A 21525-nucleotide genomic window follows, 5' to 3' on the forward strand; every position below is an offset into this window, starting at 1 on the left:
AGCCATTGAACCTATTCAGCTGGAGGGTTACAATCCTGGTGCTTTTTTTTTTCTGTCCTGGTTCTGGGATTCCGGGTATTCAAAACTGAGATTCAACACTTAAACTTTTATGGGAAAGGCTGGTAGGACTTAACATGCCATTCGGTTTTCCGCAAATTTTTGCTCAACATGGAATTGAATCTTACAGTCTTAAATACTATACTCCAGTAAATAAATGTGGTGGAATCCTATTTAATTTGTATGAGTTGCACCCCCTAAAGTCCTCTAGGCTATTTGAACAGATTACAAGCCAAAAAACAGAGCTTTTTTTTCCTAATTTTCCAGCTGTGCAAATCCGTCCTTGGATATTAAAAGACTAGGTCTTGTTATACATTTTCTGTCTCCTGTATCTTGACCAATTGGTAGAATTATCAAAGATCTGTTTCTCAGCGTTGTAACTAACAAGTTTTTTTCATCATATCTTAATCCTCAAAGGCAAGAGAGAACTCTCAAAGTAAGAGTTGACTACGGTTTTCTCAGTGACACTGAAACACATGATATACCCCCGTTTGGTCCACCTCCAGGTCCTGAGATTAGAAGGCAGCTGACAATTTTCATTAATGATATATAGGACGAGGGGACAATCCTGCTTATATTCCCTGTATCGATTGTTCCACTGATTATAATGAGATTTTATTTCTGCTGGTACCATATGTATATGGAACAAGAAGAAATACACAACAGAGGTTCCATTTTTTTTGAAGCGTCACTCATCTGAGCCATCTCTGATTTAAAAAATGAAGTTGCTTTTACAGAAACCATATAAAACCGTTGTCAAGACTTACATGAAATACTGTTGTGTCCTAATAATAACTTCTAGCTGAAAAATCTTGGCATCCTGCAGTTTAGGAAAGGGTTTTAAAATTCACCTTCAGTTTTTGGGCAACAGGCAAAACATGTGGCTCTGTTTAGGAGCTATTTTCGTTAAAGCTTGACAATACAGGATGATAAAATACAGCTGCATTGTTTAAACTTTCAATTTAATTTCTGGGTTGTGTCCAAGTTGTTTCATCAATATGGCGCCATTCATTTCAAAACAAAGCTCTTGGAAGGATCTCCATTACCCCACCATTGATCAAGAGGGTGTTAAAATGTAGAGCCTAATTATGTTCCTGGCCTGTTTGGAATTCCAAAATTGGATTTTTATAACTGTCAAATTTGCAATCAGGGTAACTTTCCATGACAATTAGTCAGAATTATTAAAGCTTTTGTTGCCAGTGAGTTATTACTAATGGTGGTGGTGGTTCACTTTTCAAGGCACTGGAAGTGTCAAAGGCAACATATATCTTATAGAATAGCCATTTGACTACAGCATTGTCTATACTTAACTGCACCCAAATGTCTACTACTGTTACAGTCATTTTTCTCCATCCTCCAGGGCTGAGTTGTTGCCACAAGCTCTGCTGCAAGCTCTGCAGATATAATTAACTACTGGGTTCTGCCTTGTTGCAAAATGGGACTTAGGAAATTGTGACATGAAAAAGTTCATTCTTGAAGGTTTCACCCGAGCTCAGCTCGGTATGGGCAGGTACTCAGAAGGCTATTAATGCTGCTGATCTTGGTCAATTATTGCTTTGAATCTTTCAAATGAGCCAAAAATAAATATCTATACAACCTGTCTGGATGAATGCTATCTCTTCTCAGCCCGACTGATACCTTATTCACAGTTCAAGCACCTACCTGGGGTGTAATCTGGAGTATCTGCTGAACTTGAGACATTTGCCCGGAACTTGAGATGTTTGCCCAGTTAGAACTTCCTTCTTGGTATAGCTCTAAAGAAGTGGGAAAAAAAAAAATATTAAAGGGGGGAAAGAAAAAAAAAAAAAAAGAAAAACATTGCAACAACAAACAAAATCAAATCCAAAGACATATTAAAACTTACTGAGATATCTACCCTATGTTCTTTTTCATTGTAGACCGGTATTTAGCAGACGCGTGGTACTTTAGCCTAATGCTGACACATGAGTGTATGTGCTCACAGAAGAGCAAACAGAGAAAAAGAGAAAAGCTTTCCCTGCCTGTGCGCGACATCTATTTTAGAGGCATCTGTTCAAGATGCAGATGACCTTCTGTTGGCCTGTTGATGTCAACAGATTTTTGTCATCAACTTCAAGCTTTAGCTCGAGCGTTAGGAGCGCTCTCTGGTACTGGCAGACAGTGACCATGGGTTCATCTTTGCATTTAGCTAAATGAACCACTTTCCAGCCACAGTTAAAATCTGCCCTCTTGGCCATACCTGCTGTTCCTCCCACGCTTGCACTGCCCTTTCAGTTCCACTGACTCAAACATCTCTGCAGCCATGTGTTTTAAGGAACTGATCTCCCTGAAAAATAATAAATTAGGGTTTTTTCAGATTGGGTTGGTTTTGAGCTGTCTCTTTCCTGTCTGGTAGACTGTCCATCTATGAGGTGCAGACACGCTCATTCTAAAAACAAAGGTGGCAACTTCTTAAACCAGTTAAGTTTAAGTAGCAGTGCTACCTGGTGTCAAGCTATCACCTCTGTTTTTAACCAGGAAGCCAGAGCCTGCCTTTTTCTTTTTAACACACACCTGGAATGTCTCTGTGTTCACTGACGTGTCTTTACCTGAATTGCTGTGTGATGGTTTTTGACAAAAAGATCTGGAATTTAGCTTTATTGATACAGGATCCAAGTTGTTCAAAACCCTAGTCCTGCAGAAAGTTTGCCCTGGAAGAAAGAAGGGATTGTAATCAATTTTGTTTAATTAAATCAACCTAAACTAATTGTCAGCTAATAAAATAGTGTTGGTCAGCTCATAAAACAGAAATGAAGATTAAAAGAGTAGTTGCCATGAACAGGTGGTAACTCTGTTTCCAAGTTAGACCACATTACTCTCTGGCACAGGATCTCTGAGAATACCTCATATTCTAGTTTTTTAAAAAAATGTTTATGAAACTTATAAAATATAGGGCTCATTTTATAACCAATTTTCTATCTCACCTGCCAAGAGCAGTGGGGGTTGAGCCAGCACAAGGCGGATGCAGAGTTTCAGGCAACTGTCCAGAAATGGATTCCCTGTGCAGGACTGGGGAATACATTTCTACCTTTGACTGGCCTTTCTTTTGCAATTTTTGTGATTTAGTTTTTTCTTTCTTGTTGCTGTTACAGAAAAGACCTTGTAAACATTTTTTTGAATGTCATCGATCGCGACCTGGCACTGTTGTGCGAAGGGAGAAACTTCCTATGCCGCACAGTGGATGCTGTTTAACTCTGGATGGGTCTTGAGTTAGTAACAGGATCCCTCTGGATTTGGCCCTTGGTATTTCTGTTGACTCTGCAGTTCTTGCAGAAGACATAAAACGTTTATCTAATTTTAACTGGAAAGGACTGAACAGGAATCTTTATCTGCTCCTCAAAGCAGAAGAGAAATCGCTGGTTTGTAGTTGCTGTTAATGGTGGAATAATGAAAGAAAATTTATTGCATAATGGTTATTACATTATTCAGTTAATAGTGCAAAACTATGTGATTCTGAGAATTTTATTATGGCTTGCAGTTAGTTTGAATGTTCTGTACTTATGCGAGGCTTTCTGAACCAAAGTTATATCCATTTTCTGTGACCATTCATTCCCAGAAATCTCATGCAGGATGCGCTTGGCTGCTCTTACGTTAAGTCCTCAAACCTGATAAGACAGTGGAAGCCTAAATTAATTCTCATCCACATCCATCCTTCTGTTTCAGAAAGTACAACCTCTGAGACAGAATTTCTTTAAGAAAAAGGGACAAGGCAGGGTTGGTGTCCATTCATGGCAGTTTTCTGTTCATCCACATGTCCCATCCTTGCTCAACGTTATGGAAACAGCTGCTGGGAGTCACACCAGCAGTCAACTCTCTATTTACTTGCCTCGAAGGATGGCTTTAGGAGGAATGTAGCACTGTGACTTGTGGGACTGATCTTTGCCCATTATCTTGGGTGCTTTAAAGCTTGAGGTGATACAGAAGAGCTGGAGGAATATTAAAGCATCAGTCATCCAAATAAATCTGTGTGGGTTTTGGTGAGTGTTTGAGGATCTTAAAGGACTCCAGATTTTGTCCAGATTTGCACCAACATTTCACATTCCTCCCAGTGAGGATGAGTAGGAGGACAATAAGCAATCCTGCTGCTCGGCTTTTTAGGCATATGCGCAAAATCATCTAGGACCCCAAACTAACAGAAACCATATTTAAAGCAATTATCTGATCTTGTTTGTTTGTTTTTAATGTGATGTTTCTAGACAGTGGTACAACAAACACACTCTTGTAACAGTTGTTTGTAGTTAGCATCTTCAAGATGATTTTATGTGTGCTGATCATGACTAATACACATCACTTCAGTGAGACCATCGCCCTCCAGTGCTGTGGGAAATTTTTGGTACTAAGACAATTATTTTCTCAGCTTGTTTAGCATTTTTCTTTTTCCTTTTTTACCCTTCTATGCAAGAAAACACAGATACTGATTTGTTCACATATTGTGCTTTCCAGATGAAAGTGCTTTGTGGTTCACAGACTTAAATAATTAGGTTTTCCCAAGACCTCAGACTGGTTTTCAAAGGCAGTTGGAGTTGTCATCTCTGGTTTTACACTTGGTGATAGAAAAATCTCTAGAAGCAAGGTAATTGGCCCAGCTCACCAGCTGGCCCTGGCAGAGCCGGGGGCAGACACCCCCTCTGAAGTGTACTCTGGTTTTCTAAATATCAGGAGGTGCTGCTGTGGCCATACTGCTAAAGGCCTTCCCCCCCGACCTGATTACTTCTTCTTGTCACAAACTTGTTTTTTAGCACATGCACCAGCTGCTGGGAAGGTGCTGGGTTCTTCTTCCCATGTCTCAACCAAAATGATGGCAGCTGCTCTCCCTCCTTGAACCTGGGACCGTTTTTTCCCTACAGCATGCAGTTGAGGTCATTATCCAAAAAAACCCACCAAACCCAACCAAAAAACCCCAAACCAACCCCAAGTCCCTTTTATGTTCAACCAGAATGGATTGCTGCAGCCTGTTTCATTCAGTAGGCTTTCCTGTGGTTGTATTTCTTGGAAGCATCATCTCCGATGGAGGCACGGGGCTCTTTTACAGGCTTATTTCAGCACTTGGAGCGCGGGAGCGTGTCCGTCGGTGCATGCGTGTCTTGCGGTGGGTGGGAAGGGGGGAAGTTGCTGGCAGGAGCGCAAACGAGCTGAGCGGGGAGAGCGAAGGCGCTTTCATTCCTTACCAAGTTTTGCTCTACAAGCTGAATAAACTTTTTCTCTGCTTGAACCAATGCTGTGCAGGGTGAGGGTTTGACACGTTCCCAGTGATAATTGCCTTGTCTCCCCCCTGCAGGTTCATCTGGCCGCCAGCACGGTTACTTTTCCAACCAGGACCGTAAGTGGGCAACACGAGCATCACGGAAAAGCAGAGCCTAAGAGCGAAGCGGGGTGCACTCCTGGGTGGGGGCTGTGGCAGCCAGGGATGCCCTTTGCTTGTGTGTGTGGAAGCATATGGAAAGGGGGGTCTGCAAGTCTCTGCCTGCTCTTTGCCTCAGTTTCCCCTCAAGTATCTGCAGGGCAAAGAAAAGGGGAGCTGGAAACGCCTCGCTCCTCAGGTTCAGGGAGTTGCCCAGGCAGTGCCCGATGAGCACCTGGGAAGGGCTGTCCTGCTTGTGTTTTTCTCATTTTCCCTTGGCTCGGTGTCTGAGGGGGGATGCCAGGCTCCACAAACCCTGGATCTGTCCCAGGGTGCCTGTTGTGCTCTCCTCCTTGCAATTAAAACTCATCCCCCTCTTTTCCCTGACCTGCTCATGCTCCTCATCAATCTTTGCGGGTGGTATATTGAGAAGAGCCGGAAAGGGGTCGGGGTGATGAGGCGAGTGCTGCAGAGCGCTCAGAGGGACAGTGGCTGTGACCTTGGTTGCAATTGCAGGCTTGCCCAGGAGGAGTGAGGGCAGCCATTGGCATCCAGCAGCCTGGTGTCTCCTCATGTCTGAGTGACACTGTGACACTCACGTTGGAGTCTCTAAACAGCTTTCCCTGAGAAAACTTAAATGCTTTTAAAGGTTGAAAGTGAATGAGAGCTTATTTGCTGCTTGCTAGTGCATGAACTGTATGGCTCCAGACTGATGATAGAAGTGGCTTGAAAGTGCTCTGGTGCATGTGCAAAAGCCCAACCAAGGTTTTAAATTCAACCCTGTATCCCCAAAGATGGTTAATCAATAAGAAGCAGGAATTTATATCGGAGTCTTTGTACCTGATGGCCATGTGCAGGTTTTATGGAAGCTGAAAATCGTGGGACCTTTGAAGCAGCACATATGCTGAGCAGACGAGTTACTCCAAAAGGCTGGTTTTGGGAAAGCAGAGGTATGCAAGGGCATGAAGAGCTCGCGCTGATCTGCCTCTCTCCTCTCCTTGCTGAACACACACTCAGCAGGAAAATAAGCATCCCATAGCGCAAAAGCTCCTATGAAGCCTTAAATTAGGACGAGCGTCTGTCTTTCTGCCCCTACCTCTATTGGAGATGTGCTTCATGCTCTAGCTGCAGTTCATCTCTCTCTGTGTGCTCTGCCCGTGGATGTTACAGAACATGCCTCTGATTCCTCATTAGCTGCGGTTGTTCAGCGTAGAATTGGCCCCTCATCCCAGGCACAGCTGGGGTGGGCGGTAGCCAAGCGGGGCAGAGATGGCAGCCTGGGAAGGATGCAACTCAGATTTGCAGCACTGTGTTCCATGGGTGGGACCCTGAAACTCTGGATGCCCAATACCTATTCCCAGCACTTGCTGCGGAGATCAGAGGGCGTTTGGAGTGCCTAATGACTTCAGGTCCTTCCTTGAAATTCTCGGTTCTTATTGTATCAGGAAAAAATCAATGTCCGAATAGAGAAGTCAGTCCTAGCCCTTCTGGGAGAGAAGGATCCTTCAGTTCTTGTTTCTGTCCTTGTTCTCTTTCATATTCTCTTCCATGGCTGGGGAGGCTATTGCTTGCCTCCCCTCTGTTACTTGGGCATGTCCTGGCACACAAATGCGCTTCTTATCACATTGAACCTGGTATTGGAGCTGCCATGCAGAGGAACTAAATGACATGTCCAAGGACACGTGGGAAAACATTGTATCAGCGGGAATTACATCTAAATCTTCTGCAATCCTTATTATTGGTCCCACCACAGGCCAGTCTTGTTTCTGGATTGTCTTTTTAAAGTGTTGATTTGTTTTCTTGGTCTCTTTCCACTTTATGCTTCAGTTTCTCCCTTGGTGGCTGTGGCCCTTTCAACATCTACTCTGTTCTGTGTCCATAGAGGGCAGGAATAGTCCTGCCCTTGCACATCATGGCCCTCTGAGGAGACAAGATGTTAAATTATTTTAAAATATGTGGCTTATTCCATTGCACACTTTCATGCATCTTTAAGGTTTCATCAAGGCAAAATCTAACTAATATCCTTCTGCTAATCTGACAATGGGGGTTAGAGGACGTTGGCTGGGTTTTTGCAAGGTCTTTTTTGACTGCGCAAGGAATCCTCATTATCAGCAATTTGGCCTAGGATTCATCTAGTTGTCCTATGTTTGAAGACATTTCCTTCTATGGTCTGCTCTTAGTCATTTAGTTTCCAAATGATACACTGATTTCTAGGACACAGGGTAAACTCTTTGGAAGTGTGGGGCCAGACGACAAGGCAGAGCTGTATTGCCGCCGGTGTGGTGGGGCCCTGGGCTCTGAGGTCTGGGTGGGGAGATGACTGTTCTGAAATGAGCCATGAAGCGTGCCAGAGGGATTCCGCAAATTCCCTGGAGACTAGATAACAACATTTGTGCAGTGTAGGGTGTACGTGGCACCACATGACATGAGGACTTGCTCTTCTCCTCTTTAGAAGGAAATATGCCAGAAAAGTAGAGAATGGGTAGACCGAGGGTAGGAGCGCTGTAAAATCAGCTCATTCCAGCTGCAATGTTCATTAACTTTGATATAGGCAGGACCAAGAGGGAATAATGGAGAGCTAAAAATTAGGTCTGTTTTAAGTTGCGATAGAGATCTGGCTACAGATATTTTTCTATCTTTTCAAGCTAAAGAAGTTGAAAATTTTCTAATGCAAGTGCCTGGATTGCTCGAATTTTGTCATGGGCTTTTTCTACCCCTTGGGAATCTGGATCCCAATACCTTGGGAGTGTCGCTCCTGGCATCTGGCCCATTGTCTTGGGCAAGGTGGGAAGGTAATACAGTGCTATGCTTACATACTGGAAGTGCTTCAGTAGTGTGAGTTGCTGCTGTATTTCTAGAAGGCATAGAAAAGGCTGTCTGTTTTCTGTAAGACTGTGACGTTCCTCTGTGGGCTCATAAGTACTACAGCATAGAGAGATCTGCAGATGCTTCTGGCCACACTCAAGCCACTTTCGACCCTACCCAAGGTGGGTGTCTCTGCCTGGTGTTTCCTATTGGCTGTTTCTAAGTATTCAGCCCATCAGAAACTTTAGTTTCAGGGACTAAAGTGGAATTTAAAGTATCTGAATATAGTCCTTTGTGTCAAATCAAATGATTTGTTAAAGCGAGGCCAGATTTGCGGGGAGAATCAATCTTTTTTATTAGATCAACTGATGTGGAAAATGCAGACAAACTTTCAGGCATATTAACCCTTCTTCTGGCCTGCGTTTGTATTACAAGAACGGTGGGACCTGTCTACCAGGGAGACTGTGCTTTAGGATACGCGTTAACACCGACTGTTCCTCAACAGTCTCGGTCTGAACACAGACATAGGTGGCATTCTGGGGCATGCTTGTACACTTTTTGGGGGGAAAGACTTGTCTCCCCCTGTGTTTGGACACTAGATGTTACTGCACAACAAATAATGGGCTCTGCTCTGCAGCTGACTCATTGTGCAAGCCTGGGGCTAATTACTGAATCCCTCCGTGCCTCAATTTCCATCTGTAAAATGTCACAGATGCCCACCATTCATAAATCGCTTTCAGATTTCCAGATGAGGTGCTGTGTAAGTGTAGAATAGCGTTAGTTTATACATATTGTGCTAGAGTATAATATAAACCACATGCAACAGAAGAGCCTCACAGATGTGTCTCTTTCAACTGCAAAAGGCAAGGCCTGGGCTGATGATTTAGCACAGCACTAATTAGGCTAAAATAGGAGATTGCTTTTGTACTGATGCAATTGTCACCATTAAAGTCCTCATTTACCAACGGTTTTTGGAGATAGCCCAGTTATTTCCTATTGAGGAAAACTGTAGCGTCTTGGGTCTCGAAGCACAGCAATTTATAGCAAATGTCGACGTTTTTATAGCATCCCCCACGCTGGCTGTCCTCACACTTCTGGAAGGGGACTGCTCCATTGTTTATTTTGAATGTGCATCTTGCTTGGCCTGTAGCTGCACTTAATGCTTTTTTCCTGCCTGCAACCTTTTGGGCATATCCTAATCTCAAAGCAGAGGCATTTGACAGAGTCGTTTCCATTGCCATTGCCGGGTGTTGCATACACAGGAATCCCCGTTTATCGATAAGAAAGCTGTTCCCGTGGCTGCAAGCAAACGAGTGCCTGGCAGCTGTTCAGCATTAAGTCAGTTCTCAAAGTTTAAAGGATTTGTGGGCTGTGAGGGTTTGGGTTCGGGCAATTAACTTTGGTGAAGTGCTTGAGAGTGTCTTCCAGACACATTTCATGGAGAAGGATGAACTTAAACAGTTAAGAGATTTGATTTCTTTAAGTGCCCTCAAGTTTCCTGATGGTGCTGTTGGGGCTAAACTCTGAGTGTGTATGAAACCTTGGAGCTCCTTTGACTGCAGGAGAATTATGGTTGTCCTTCCAGTTGCAATCTGGCCCTGTGCTCATTTGAAAGTGCCAACGTTATCCCTATTGCCAGCAGCAGCATGTGGCAGCAGGAACTGGTGACTACATTGAGCCTCTGTAGATATCCTCTAGCTGTTTAGTTTTAAAGCCCTGGTCTGAGCTTATTTGCCTGTGTATTGTTGCCTGGTGCTCAGAAGTGATTATTGATGCTGAGCTGTGAGAAGGTGTGGGGTTGGAAGGAATGAAGGTGTCTCTGGAGATATTCAGTTCCTTCTCAGTGTATTGCAGACAAATTGCGCCATTCTGCATTTGTCCATTCTGGACTCACTGGCTGTTCTCCCCGTTCCTCATCAGTGCTCAGAGGGAGGGTCAAAATTCATTGTCAAATCCTCCACAGCTGTAAGAGTAACCTAATATTGGGACTGAGTGCGTGGGGTGACAGGCGTGGGAGAGAAGATTGGCTGACGCCCAGCCTTACCCAATGCTTGCCATGTTCCAGGAGAAATCTCCCCGGATGCTGGGCCCTCAGTCGTGTGTCAAAATTTGCTGTTTAAGGCATTTTTAAGGAAAGTTTCAAAGTGGAGGCAGCTAGAACCAGAAAATGAAGCTCCTCAAACTACCAACAGCATGATGTGTCTTAGGGGACGCTTATACTGCGGTGCTCATTGTTGTGTAGATATTGTCAATCAGAGAAAGCACAATTAGGCAAATTGTGAATAAGGAGGGCTCGGTCCTACCAAAAGTAACGGGATTTCCACATTTGGAAGCATTTGGTGAGTTTTGGGTTAGACCAACAGGATGCGGAAATTCTGGAAAACATTTTGATTATGGATATCCTCTGATTTTTCATTCTAAAATGAGTTAGAAAAGTAGCCTGGTGTAGCTATTATGAAGAGCTAAAAACCTGACACGTGCCTGGCTAAGCCCAAGTGGTTATTTCTTTTACTAATTTTTCTTCATCCAGAAGTTAATAAGGAAATAACAAAAAAGAACAAACAAACAAAACCAAGTCCTTTGCACAGCCCTGTGCTAGCCTCTGATCTGATGCAAGCGTTACCTTGTTCTTCACATTATGGGGACCAGAGGGATACGCCGGGTCTCCTGACTCCCCGGTGTCCTTTGTGTCTCTACTCGCAGCGGCAGAGAAGTGTGGAAGGGATTCCTCTTTCTGCTGCTCAAATCTATAAGGACCATTGCAAGGCTCAGAGGGATTTCGATAAAGGCCAATGAAGGGTAATTAGCAGTATTACATGGAGTAATGATCCTCAAAAGACTGTCTTGTAGCCTTGAACTACTTCACTCCATCTCTCAAGTGCTGAGTGACAGTCCTTAGTCTTGTGCAGAGCAGTGGTGTTGAACGAGGGCTGTGGGGTGCCCTGGGGAGGAGTGAGGTGTGGGAGAACAGACAAACTGTGGTGGGTTGAACCTGAAGCTGAAATGTTGACCTGGGAAATCAAAGCTTTGCAAAAGTGCCCCTGCCACTAATAATAATACTACATAGTATTTTGATGTTCAGGGAGGCAAATTCTTCTGAATTCAGACCATCCTTCTCAGTTGCTTAAACTATTGCTTTCAATATTGGTCTTTCAGCTACTTTTGGTTTTGGCTAAAGGAAGCTAGTGCTAAATGTTCTGGACGAGGAACCACTAGTGCTTGACTGAACATCTGAAATGTAACATGTTTATGGGTTACAGGGACTTTGTGGAGAGAGAAGGCGTCTAAACCTAGAAGATGTCTTTAGTCTTTGCAAGCTGAAGTGTAATAAAACTCAAAGCAGAGGTAGAATTTAATGTCAGAAATCCAAACTGGAAACAAGATGCATATTTTTCATACAATGGTTAACTTTGGATGCAGTTCACTAAAGCAGCCTAGGTTGTCTGGCTCTAGAGTGTCTTTCTGAAAGACATATTCCAGTTAAGCACACGTTGTTTGGCTTGAAACTGTGAGAGATTCTCTGACCTGTGATACGCAGGTGCAGAACCAATATTATAAGAGTCCCTCCAGACTTTACGGTGAGCCTCAATTCCAATGTTCCTTTTGTCCTGTCTGCTTCCTTATTTCATGTTACATTACGCCATATTTTGACTGCATTTTCCCCCTGATTACTTCTCCCAGCAGGGAAAAGCAGTCTCTTCTGTAAGGGATGTGAGACCATCTCAATCAAGATGACCTTCTAAGCGTAGTGGGATTCCCGTGCGTGCTTGGACTGGGGTAGAAGAGTTAGCCGGGTCCCATTGAGTATCGCTCCATTAGGGAATGATAGAGAAATGAGTCTGGTTCAATGCTGGTGGGTATCAGACACTGGATTTTGGCATAGTGAGGACTGGACCAGCTATAGGAGGAGATGGTTTTCCCCCGGCGAAGGATCCCCAGTCCCTGTGGGCTCTGTGCCCTTGGCTTCCTTGGCAAGAAGGTATGTGGGGTCCCTCCTTTTAGTCTGGAGACTCTTAATCCAGCTTGCGTATAGGTCTATCTTGCTGTGAGAGGTTTGTAGATACATATTGTTCATACTACCGATGTGTCTTTATTTTCTGGCTTTTTATTTGCTTTGGTGTGCTTTCCAGCCGTGCAGAGACAGAGTGGTGAAGCAGGGGAGTGAAGGGCTCATGGGAGGGCTGTCTCATACAATATCAGAAGTTCTGAGCACCCACTGTACCACCAGCATTGCTTGGGAGCACCATGTTCAGCAGCTCCACAGACAGCAATGCTTTAACAGACTCAGGCTGGATAGGTGAAATCTTGATTATCCGGGTCATTTCGGTATTCAGGCAACTCTTCTGGGCTACAGCAGTAAAATGTCCTTGGTGTTTCTAAAAATAATATATAATACATTTCTAGCAAAACGTGTCACATCAAGATCCAGCCATTCCCTGCTAAACCCTTACTCTGACAGATGAAGATGGATTGAACACGGATCTCACAACTCGTGGTTGCCTGTGAATAAATGATCATGATCTAATTCCATATGGTAACGGAGCACAGGCCTAACCAGCAGAATCCATCTCTGGCGCTGCAAAAGAGCACAAATCCCCAGGCTGAGAGCAATTATGTATAAAATTAGTTAGTGGTGTGGGAGTGTGCATGTGTGAAATTTTAAATAAAACAATGTGAGTGATGTGAGCTGTTCAAGAATAGACCTGGGTGAATAATGGAGGGGGTTTGGGTCCATTTGCCAAACCGAAAAATTGGAAAGAAAAATGATTTGGGAGAAACTGAAATGGAAATTTTTAGGGTTTTGACACAACTTAATGACTAAAATATGGTTTTGGGTCAACCCAAATTATTTCATTTGACCCGAAGTGAACGTTTCACTTAAGGCTATTTGAATAGTTCGCTTCGTTTTTAATTTAGGTGAATTTTGAAATAAATGCTATTTCAAAACTTAAGACTGAAACATGTCATTAAGAAACTATGAAAATAATTTAAAAAAAATCTAGAGAAAATGTTGCAAAAATTTTTTAAATGGCACCCATTTTTTTATTTGAAACTATGTGCCAAATTTTGTGTGGATTTTCGAATAGTAGCTGTTACTCCCGAAGTGCATTTTGTGGTAAACTTTCTTTTCACTCAGTTTTCCTCAGGTTTTTTTAAAGACACTTCAAAATCACAGAATATCCTGATAATGAAAAAATATTTATTGCCTATCCAGGGGGAGAAAAACACCTTTTCCTGTTCAAGAAGGTAGAAGAAAGTAGACAAGAAAATGAAGTATGAATATTTTACAGGCAGAAAAAGATCAGATAGCAGTTCTCATAAGAAAGGAAATTTGAGCTGCTTTTTAAAGATAAGCCAGTAAAGGGTGATGGTTATTATAATAGAGATATAAGAGAGAGATAGATTACAAATGGAGAAACTTTGGCAGTGATGGGGAACTCCTAGCAGAGATGGTGAATTATCTGTAATAATGGTAAAAAGGCGAAGATATTCTATAGGTGTTCTGTTTCATATTGATAGGCAGCCGAATAACTCACAGTTTACAGGTGAAAATAAAACTTTCCATCCTGCAAAATCCTAATGTGAAAACTGTGGGAGAGAAGAAACTGTCTTTTGTCAATGAGACCATCTTTAAATTTCTCTGGGCCTCCGGTTCCTTATCTGTGAGATGCTTTAATTATGCTAACGGTCATGCTGAGCGGGAATGTTGTGGGGCTTTGTGAGTGGCGGGTTTGAACTTGGGGTTAGAGGAACTGGGTGGTGAAAGCGAGTAGTCTACAGTTTTCAGTAGTTATTGGACCCAGAAGGTGGGCAAAAAGAAAGATGGTTTCTCATCCTCCTTCCTCCTTCCTTCCATGTTTTCTTGTGGGTGAGACCTGGCCTTGCTCAGCCGTCTCCATGCAGCCAGAACAGGGGGACACCATAGGGTGGTGTGTTCTGTGCCACCCACCCTGCACGCCCGTGGGTTACAGCACGTAATGTTTGCAATACAGCGGGCATACAGATTTGGCAGGGGGATTGGACTAGATGATCTCCAGAGGTCCCTTCCAACCCCGTATCATTTTGTGATTCTGTGATTCCCCTGCAATGGACATGCTGACACCTTGGGGACAAGAGGGGGGACCTAAGGAGCTCTCCTTTTTTCAGCTGGGTGCTTTGGGCTCTCTGTCCCAGCATCGCTGCTGTGAGACAACCCGGCCACCTACAGCTCTTCCCTCGCCACTCTCTTTACCAAAAGGTGAAAATTTGGATATCATGCAACAAGTAATATCATGGTAGTAAACTGAGAGACTCTTACAGCTGAGTCTTAATGATCTTACACTAAACAAAACTCGGAGAGCCTCCCCGTACAGAGGAACAACTCTTGCTCCAGCTGAGTGGGTCCTGAGCCGTGGCCAGGGCGTGCGATGTGCCGGTGGGAGTCCTTCCCTCCCGCGGCTCTCCAGACCTTTGATTCCTGTTTGCTCTTCAGACCAGAGGCTACCGGGCGACACACACGTTCCTCCTCTCCACGGTTGCTGTCAGCCCTTTGCCTTTCACGTGCTCAAACCCTGTTACAGAGCTACAGACATAACTGATTCTAAACAAGTACAATTAATAAAGTCTATCTAGCCAACATCTGACTCTCATTAGAGGAAACGTGTTGAAAAAACAGATCCCAGGTTGGCTGTGATTTATGGCTTGGGCCTGCTATCCTTCACAAGCACTGGCGAAAGCTTTTGCAAAGGGCCAGAACATAAACTACTTAGGGAAACTCAGTATCCATGTAAAAAGGCTGGAAGGGTCAAATGAGACAAATTAAAGAAGGGTGGAGATGCAAGTCCAGGCTGGCTGTCCCCTACCGAGGGCCACCTAGGTTGGCACAGGAGATCTGTGTTCATATTTCTGCTGTGGAATTTGACTTGAAATTTCTTCTGTGTGGGAGTCTGAAAGTGTCACTGATTTTTTTTTTTTTTTTTTTTCTGGCTAAACTCTGTGTGTGTGGCAACAAGTGGATGGAGGGGTTAGTGGTCTGGTGGTTTATCTTGTGAGTGTCAAAATATAACATCTCTGGTGTGTAACATCTCAGGTGCTCACCAAGCTGACAGTAGAAGTTAGCTGTGCTTCCTCCTTCCCTCAGGAGTTTTCAGCTTCATCCCTTTCTCCTTGCAAAGAAACGTGGTTGCCTGGACTAATTTAGCTGCCTTCCCTCATGCTCCTCCCGATTTGTTCAGAGACTACTCTGAACTTGTCCTGGAGAAAGCTGTCACTAACTGAGAAAAGGTGGTTTCCTGCTTCCTTTAAAAGACAACATTTTCTTCAGACTGGACCTACCCAAGTTGTGTGTTGTTGCTTTGTACGACAGTGTGCCTCAAACCCTAACAGAGGGTGCCTGGAGACCTGCTCCGAGGAGTTCTGATCACACAGCCGCTGGTGCAGAGCTAAAGCTGTTGGGTTCCCCGTCCTGTAAACGTGGGCTGGTGGCATTGACCTTGACACAGCTCTGATTTGCTCCCCCCACCCTGGGGATAACTGGGTTTGTTCTCTTTGTGCATGTCCATTTCTGAAAAGTGCAATGGAAGCGGTGGACTTTATTAGATGGAAAGAGAAGAGCTGCTAGGCAGGTTTTATCACAGAAATCGAATATACTCATTTATTTCTCTGTGCGCATGTTACATTTGGTAATTTTTCATCCTCTGAACTCGGGTCCTTTATAGAAGAAACATTACACTAAAACTGGATGAAAGGAAAGCAAGGCTCAGAGGAGGAACATGCATTGTTTAGAGTCCCGAGCAGGTTGAAGCATGAGCTGCAAATGCGATTCTTATGTCCCGAAACTTGACTGTGTGCTACGCCCCATTGCATTGCAAGGTTGAAGTTTCTTGTAATGGCAAAATACAGTCTTGAAAAAACTGGCTGCAAAGATTGTATTTGTTTAAACAAAGGCTTTGTGATTCCAGAATTCTCTCCCCTTTCATATGCTATAAACCACCTCCTCTGCCTCCCCTCTGAAATATGAATTTTGGAGTAATCCATCAAGAAAGAGAGAGACAGAGCCTTGATCCCTTGACTTCAGTTGAGCTGTGCAATTTATATCTACAGAGCATCTGGCTGCAGGGAAACCAAAAGCCCTTTTAATATTCTGCAGAGACTCTGGGTACACAAACGAGCGTGGGCTGTCAGAGCTGAGAAATGGGGCAGAGATGCCAAGAGGTTTCTTTGCTGTTTTGCACAAAACTCTGACCTGCGACCCCGTGGTGAAAGTTGGCCTGGTTTTTTTTACTCCCCCCAGTGCCACTGTGATAATTGTGCTGAAATCATTAGAGCCCCATTGGTATAAAGCCATTATCACGCCTTCCTTGTTTGGAGTAAGCAGTTTGAAGACTTGTGGGGTTTTCAGTCTTGAGCAACTGAATTGTACAACTATTTAATCATGAAATTATGCAAACGCTGCTTGAGCCCTGCGAAGCAGGAATGCCAAGTTAGCAAGGCACCCAGAGTCAATCTGTAAGTCCCTTTTTGCAGGAGCACAGCTGGAGCGAGAGCCAGAGGCTTCACAGCCCCATGCCCGTTTGCGAAGCTGCAGCTGGAGGCTCCATCTCAGCCTTTAATTGACGATTGGTGGAAGGTAGCAACCTTTGGATCAGGGTTAAGCCGGTCATTGTTGGCACGGGGTACGCAACTTGCTATTTTCCAGCATGCTGAGTCCACCACATCTCTGATACGTTAGACTTTTCCTTTCCTCCAGTTGCACTGCTTTGCCCACGCAGCCAGAGAGGTGGAATGGGAGGGCAGGAAGGGAGAGGTGTGCTAGGACAGTAACAGCGAGACATTATGGAGACAGACTGGGTGTCACGCGATATGCTGGTACAGTCCCATGTTCATTATCTCAATTATTTATTCTCCCTGCTGGAATATTTCTAAAACAAATCCTACCATGTGTTTTGAGGTTGGGCTTCATAGAGTGAAATCACAACTCCTTTCTTGGAGTCTAGCTGGAAAAATACAAATCTGCCAAATAGGAATATGAGGGAAATAAACTGTGGTTCTGTGTAGCAACAAGTGATGGATTTCTGCAGATAAGGAAAGCGTCTGCTCTGGAGTTCCAGGTCAGAGAGTATGTGTATTTGCCCCAGTGTTATATTTGTTGCATGTGAAATAATGATGTGAGATTCTCAAGCTCATTTCAATAAAGCAGAGTGCTTTCACCCTGACCAGATAACTCAACTTTACTGTCTCAGGCCTTGCAACCAGCAGGCATCAGGATTAGAAGTCAGGGAAGATATTTATTAGCTTGATTTGTCACCATCATCCTCAGGCTTTCTGCAAGGACAGATAATGACCTTGATGCAGCCTGGTCCCCAGTGTGTTGGGAGCAAGCTTTGAAGGTAGAGTCTGTAACCGCAGCACCAAGCATTCGTCTCATTTTGTGTTGGAAAACATCGTCCATCTGTTGGTTAGCTAGACAAAGGTCACGAGGATTTGTTGGTGGGACAACTTGCCTTAGTAAGAAGATCTTCTGCATTAGGATATGCACTTTCTGGATTAGTTAAATGTCTTTTGGGTCCAGGCTAAGACCCTTGGGTGTGGATCTGGGTTTTCAGTTATTTCACGAAGGGAAGGATCAGAGTTCAAATCCAATTTGGACTTGAGTAGTTCTCTTGCTGACCTGGGCTGTGTTTTCCGTGTGTCTCAGCAGGCATCGCTGACAGGGAGATGATATTAGTACAAACCTCACCATGCTGTGGCACTGCTGCTTCCTCCCCACTTCTGTCATTTTGTTCATTTAAATCTACCCTTTTGTGCTGCAAATACACCTGAGAGGACTCTTTGAGACCCTCAAGATCAGCGGGGGCTGCTGGACTGGTGCTGTTCATACACTCTGTCCAGCAGAAGCAATCAGAGTATCCTTCCCCCTGGGAGCTGGTTGATTCTCCCCTGTGCAGAAGGGAGGTACAAGCCCTTTTTCATAAGCAGAGCTCTCCAAAGAGAGCTTAAATGATCAATCCATCTCAAATTATGCACAGAGATGGTTTTCAGACAGTTCAAGTCAGTCTCTCTGAAACCTATGGGGGTTACTAATATGTGCAAGCCAGCAGAAGGGAGAATAGGACTCCATATTTTATTTGCTCTGTAACACATCTGGTACGCCTTTTGGCTCTTGGGAGCACTGGATTTATTCAGTCTTATCTTTCTGTGGGGATGAGCAAGATCAAAAGCGTGAAGCTGGTTACATACAGAATGTAATTCCCTGTTTTACACACCACAGGCAGATCCAGACCAAACAAGCCTCACCCATTTCCTTCCCTGTGGGACAATGCACTTATGGCACTTGTGTATTCATGGGCCACTTCAAGCCAAAAAGTATCACCCAAGATCTATTGCAGAGAATAAAAATAAAGAAACGTTATTTCCTGTTGGGTAAAAGAAAGTCCATGTCAGTATCGACCTGTGAGGAAATCCCTCAATCTAAGTGTTCCTGAACCATCAGATGCTTTGTTTGCAAAACGTTGGATATTGTGAGATGGAAGCTCTATGTCCAGCTCCTTTAGGAAGCTACGCAGCTCCTTGCGGAGGGTCAGTGAGAGAATTTCTTTGGAAAGTTTATGCAATGGGTGATTGGTTGCCGTTAGCACTCAAGCAATCTTCTTAGACTGTAAATCACTAAGGTGGAACAGCCAAGCTTCCCGGCCCTCCGAGCCATGCGCTAAAATCTTTGCATGGCTGAGAGCCATCGGTACATACCATGTGCTTCATAAAACTGGAAAGTGTTTGTGTGTGACGATTGGAGAGATTCCTTGGGGCTCCTTGTGCAAAAGGGGACAAAGCTTGTTAGGGGGAACAACTGAGTTCTAGGTGTCAGGGTGATGTTTAGTCAGGCTAAAACCCAAGTTCTCCCATTCCTTGCCGTAGGTAGGCACTGGCTTTACTCAACAACTGTTGCACCAGTACAACCACAGCCTGAGCTGCACCTGAATGGTCTATTAAGGGGCTCAAGAATTTCAGCCTCAAGAATGTGGAAATATCAGAACTAAATACTCTTGTAGCCACTCAATGAAAGCTGTCTCTGGCCCTTAAGGAGCCCAGAAAAGCACGCAGAGACGTATTTCTCCTCTGTGGGACATGAGATGGCAGTGATTCATTACCTGAATATGGATGGTTTATTCTCTGAAATACTTCATGCTGCAAGTCATTTTCCCTTTTTAAAAAATGCTTCATAAGTCACAATAGGTGAGTGGTCCAGTCTGGAAAGCTTCTCTGAGAGCTGGGAATGGGCAGTTGAACTCGGCTGCAAAGTGCTGGGAAAGTGCCGTGTTGATTAAATCTCTGTTCAGGGCTTTATCCTCCTTCACTCACTTTAACGTTGCTGAAATGAAAACAGAGGCAAAGCAGCAGGCCTTCTGTTTAGATAAGTGATGTCTTTTGTATCAAGCAATGATTTTAAACTGCGCTCAGAGGCCATTATGTTACCGTTTGTTCTTGCTAAGGCATCCTGTCAGGACCCCTTTGGTGGTTGCTGTCTATCTGTTGCTTCTATGCAGCAAAGTGAGATGGAAACCACTTTGTGCTGCGGCTCCGGTCTGCGTCAGCCCTGGGGTCTGTCTTGGATTTTCTGGCTGTCGTTGAGACAGATGATTTGTTCTGGGAGCGGTAACAGGGTCTGGGAGCCCAGGGATGGAGCAGGACTCCACAGAGATGGGCATTTTGTATATTCATTGATTTTCTCGGTATTTGACCAGGACATAGTACAGGAGAGAGCTAACTGGAGGTAGTGGTTGTGCAGCCTGATGTCTGGTGAGGTGACAGCACGTGCCACACCAGCTTGCACCAGTGGCAGAGCAAGTGTCTCTGCTGGTGACGAGAAGTCATGCTGGTTGGCACCGTGAAAAGTGTTACAACTAATTCTTTTCTTCACCTGCCTTCTACCTATCCTTTCCTTCTACCTGTTGGGAACTTGGTTCCCAACTCTGCCCCCTTTGGTGAACTTGGTTTCACACTCTGCCCCCCTAAACATCCCCAAGCAAGGTTCATGTAACATGGCTGTGGCTGTTTCCCTGTGCAATGGATTTTAATACTTATTTTCCCCTGTAACTGATCTTGAATCACTTTTCTGTGTGCCTTGGATCAAAAAGGGACCAGGGTCTGCAGACTGAAAGCCATGGATTAAAATGTAAAGTATGTAGAAATTTTATATCTTTTTTTTTTTTGGTTCTTTCTAGAATGCATGAACTGCACGAGACTAGCGGATATGACCGAGAGGCTGAACACGCTTGAGGCCAAGGTAAGGACCCGCCTTTATTCTTTGGTAAAAATTTCCAAGAGTTGCTGCTGAAAGAGATGTTGAGTTGGCAGCCCTGAAGAGGGGCTTCCGTTTACCATGCTGTGGTGGAGATCCTGCCCCAAGGAATGAGGGCAGTGCTTTTCTGCACGTGGGCATCGCTCACCTCCAGCCTGGCTCCTCCTGCTTCCCGCACATCCTCTCCACTCTGCCATAGAACTGCATCTCCGTCTCCCTTCTTCCCTGCTGTCACAAATGTGCAGCTGCTAATAAATAATAAATAGCTCGTTGCACTCGACTGGAACGCATTGGCTCAGGTTTTGCTCCTTAAACAGAGGGCAGACGGAGCTGTGTGAAAGATCCTCCTGCCTTCAGCTGGTTGATAACGTGGGGATGGAAAGCAGTGATTCCCCTGGCTCAGGAAAGAACTGGAGTCTGATTCTCATCTCTCTCACTAAAAATGCCTTGTAGAAACCTTACCAATGCAGAGTGCAAAGCAGAGGGGTAATGGTATGTAGATTCTTCTAAGAGCAGTTGTTTATTAGCCTGCTCTTCAAGTGCTATCCAGTCCTGCTTTTTTATCCATTTTTCTGAAAGATGAGAGGATTTCATGCGTGGTTTAGTGGAGAGAAATGTTAAGAGGAGACCTTCATGTTGTGGAGGCTTTTTTTCTGCAAATTGTTTTGATTTCTACCTACTTGGATTCGGATAAATTGTTCTAGTCTAGCAACGAAGCAGCTGAATCAGTCGGTCCTCTTTGATCTGTGGTCCCTCCTGTGACAGCCCAATCCTGGCTGTTAGATGTAGTGCTTTGGTCCCTTTAAGGCATTTTGCTGCTGTTATTATTCATTAACTGATGGTTATCAATGACATAAAAGAATTTGGGGAGAAACCTTTGTGGAGGGGGGTGGTGGATGTGTGATGTTTTTGAGGCCAGTGCATGATATTATGGTAATTTGGGAATTGTCTGTGCTGAAATGGAGTGAGCGATGTTGTCTGGAACTTCCTCAAAGCCTTCACAGTTGTATTTCACTACAGGAAAATG

The 21525-nt window shown here is 44.3% G+C and overlaps 1 protein-coding gene across 1 annotated transcript in view; it reads left to right on the top strand.

Moving 5' to 3' along the window:
- The window catches only part of COL26A1 (collagen type XXVI alpha 1 chain), a 170756-nt gene that overhangs the window by 111515 nt on the left and 37716 nt on the right, over nt 1-21525 (top strand). Inside the window, 4 exon segments of the mRNA XM_074160721.1 lie at nt 5354-5395; nt 16950-16975; nt 16978-17068; nt 20422-20483. Of these exon segments, the coding sequence (XP_074016822.1) occupies nt 5354-5395; nt 16950-16975; nt 16978-17068; nt 20422-20483 (221 nt within the window).

The sequence above is a fragment of the Numenius arquata genome, chromosome 18, assembly GCF_964106895.1.
Source record: "Numenius arquata chromosome 18, bNumArq3.hap1.1, whole genome shotgun sequence".
Lineage (NCBI taxonomy): Eukaryota > Metazoa > Chordata > Aves > Charadriiformes > Scolopacidae > Numenius > Numenius arquata.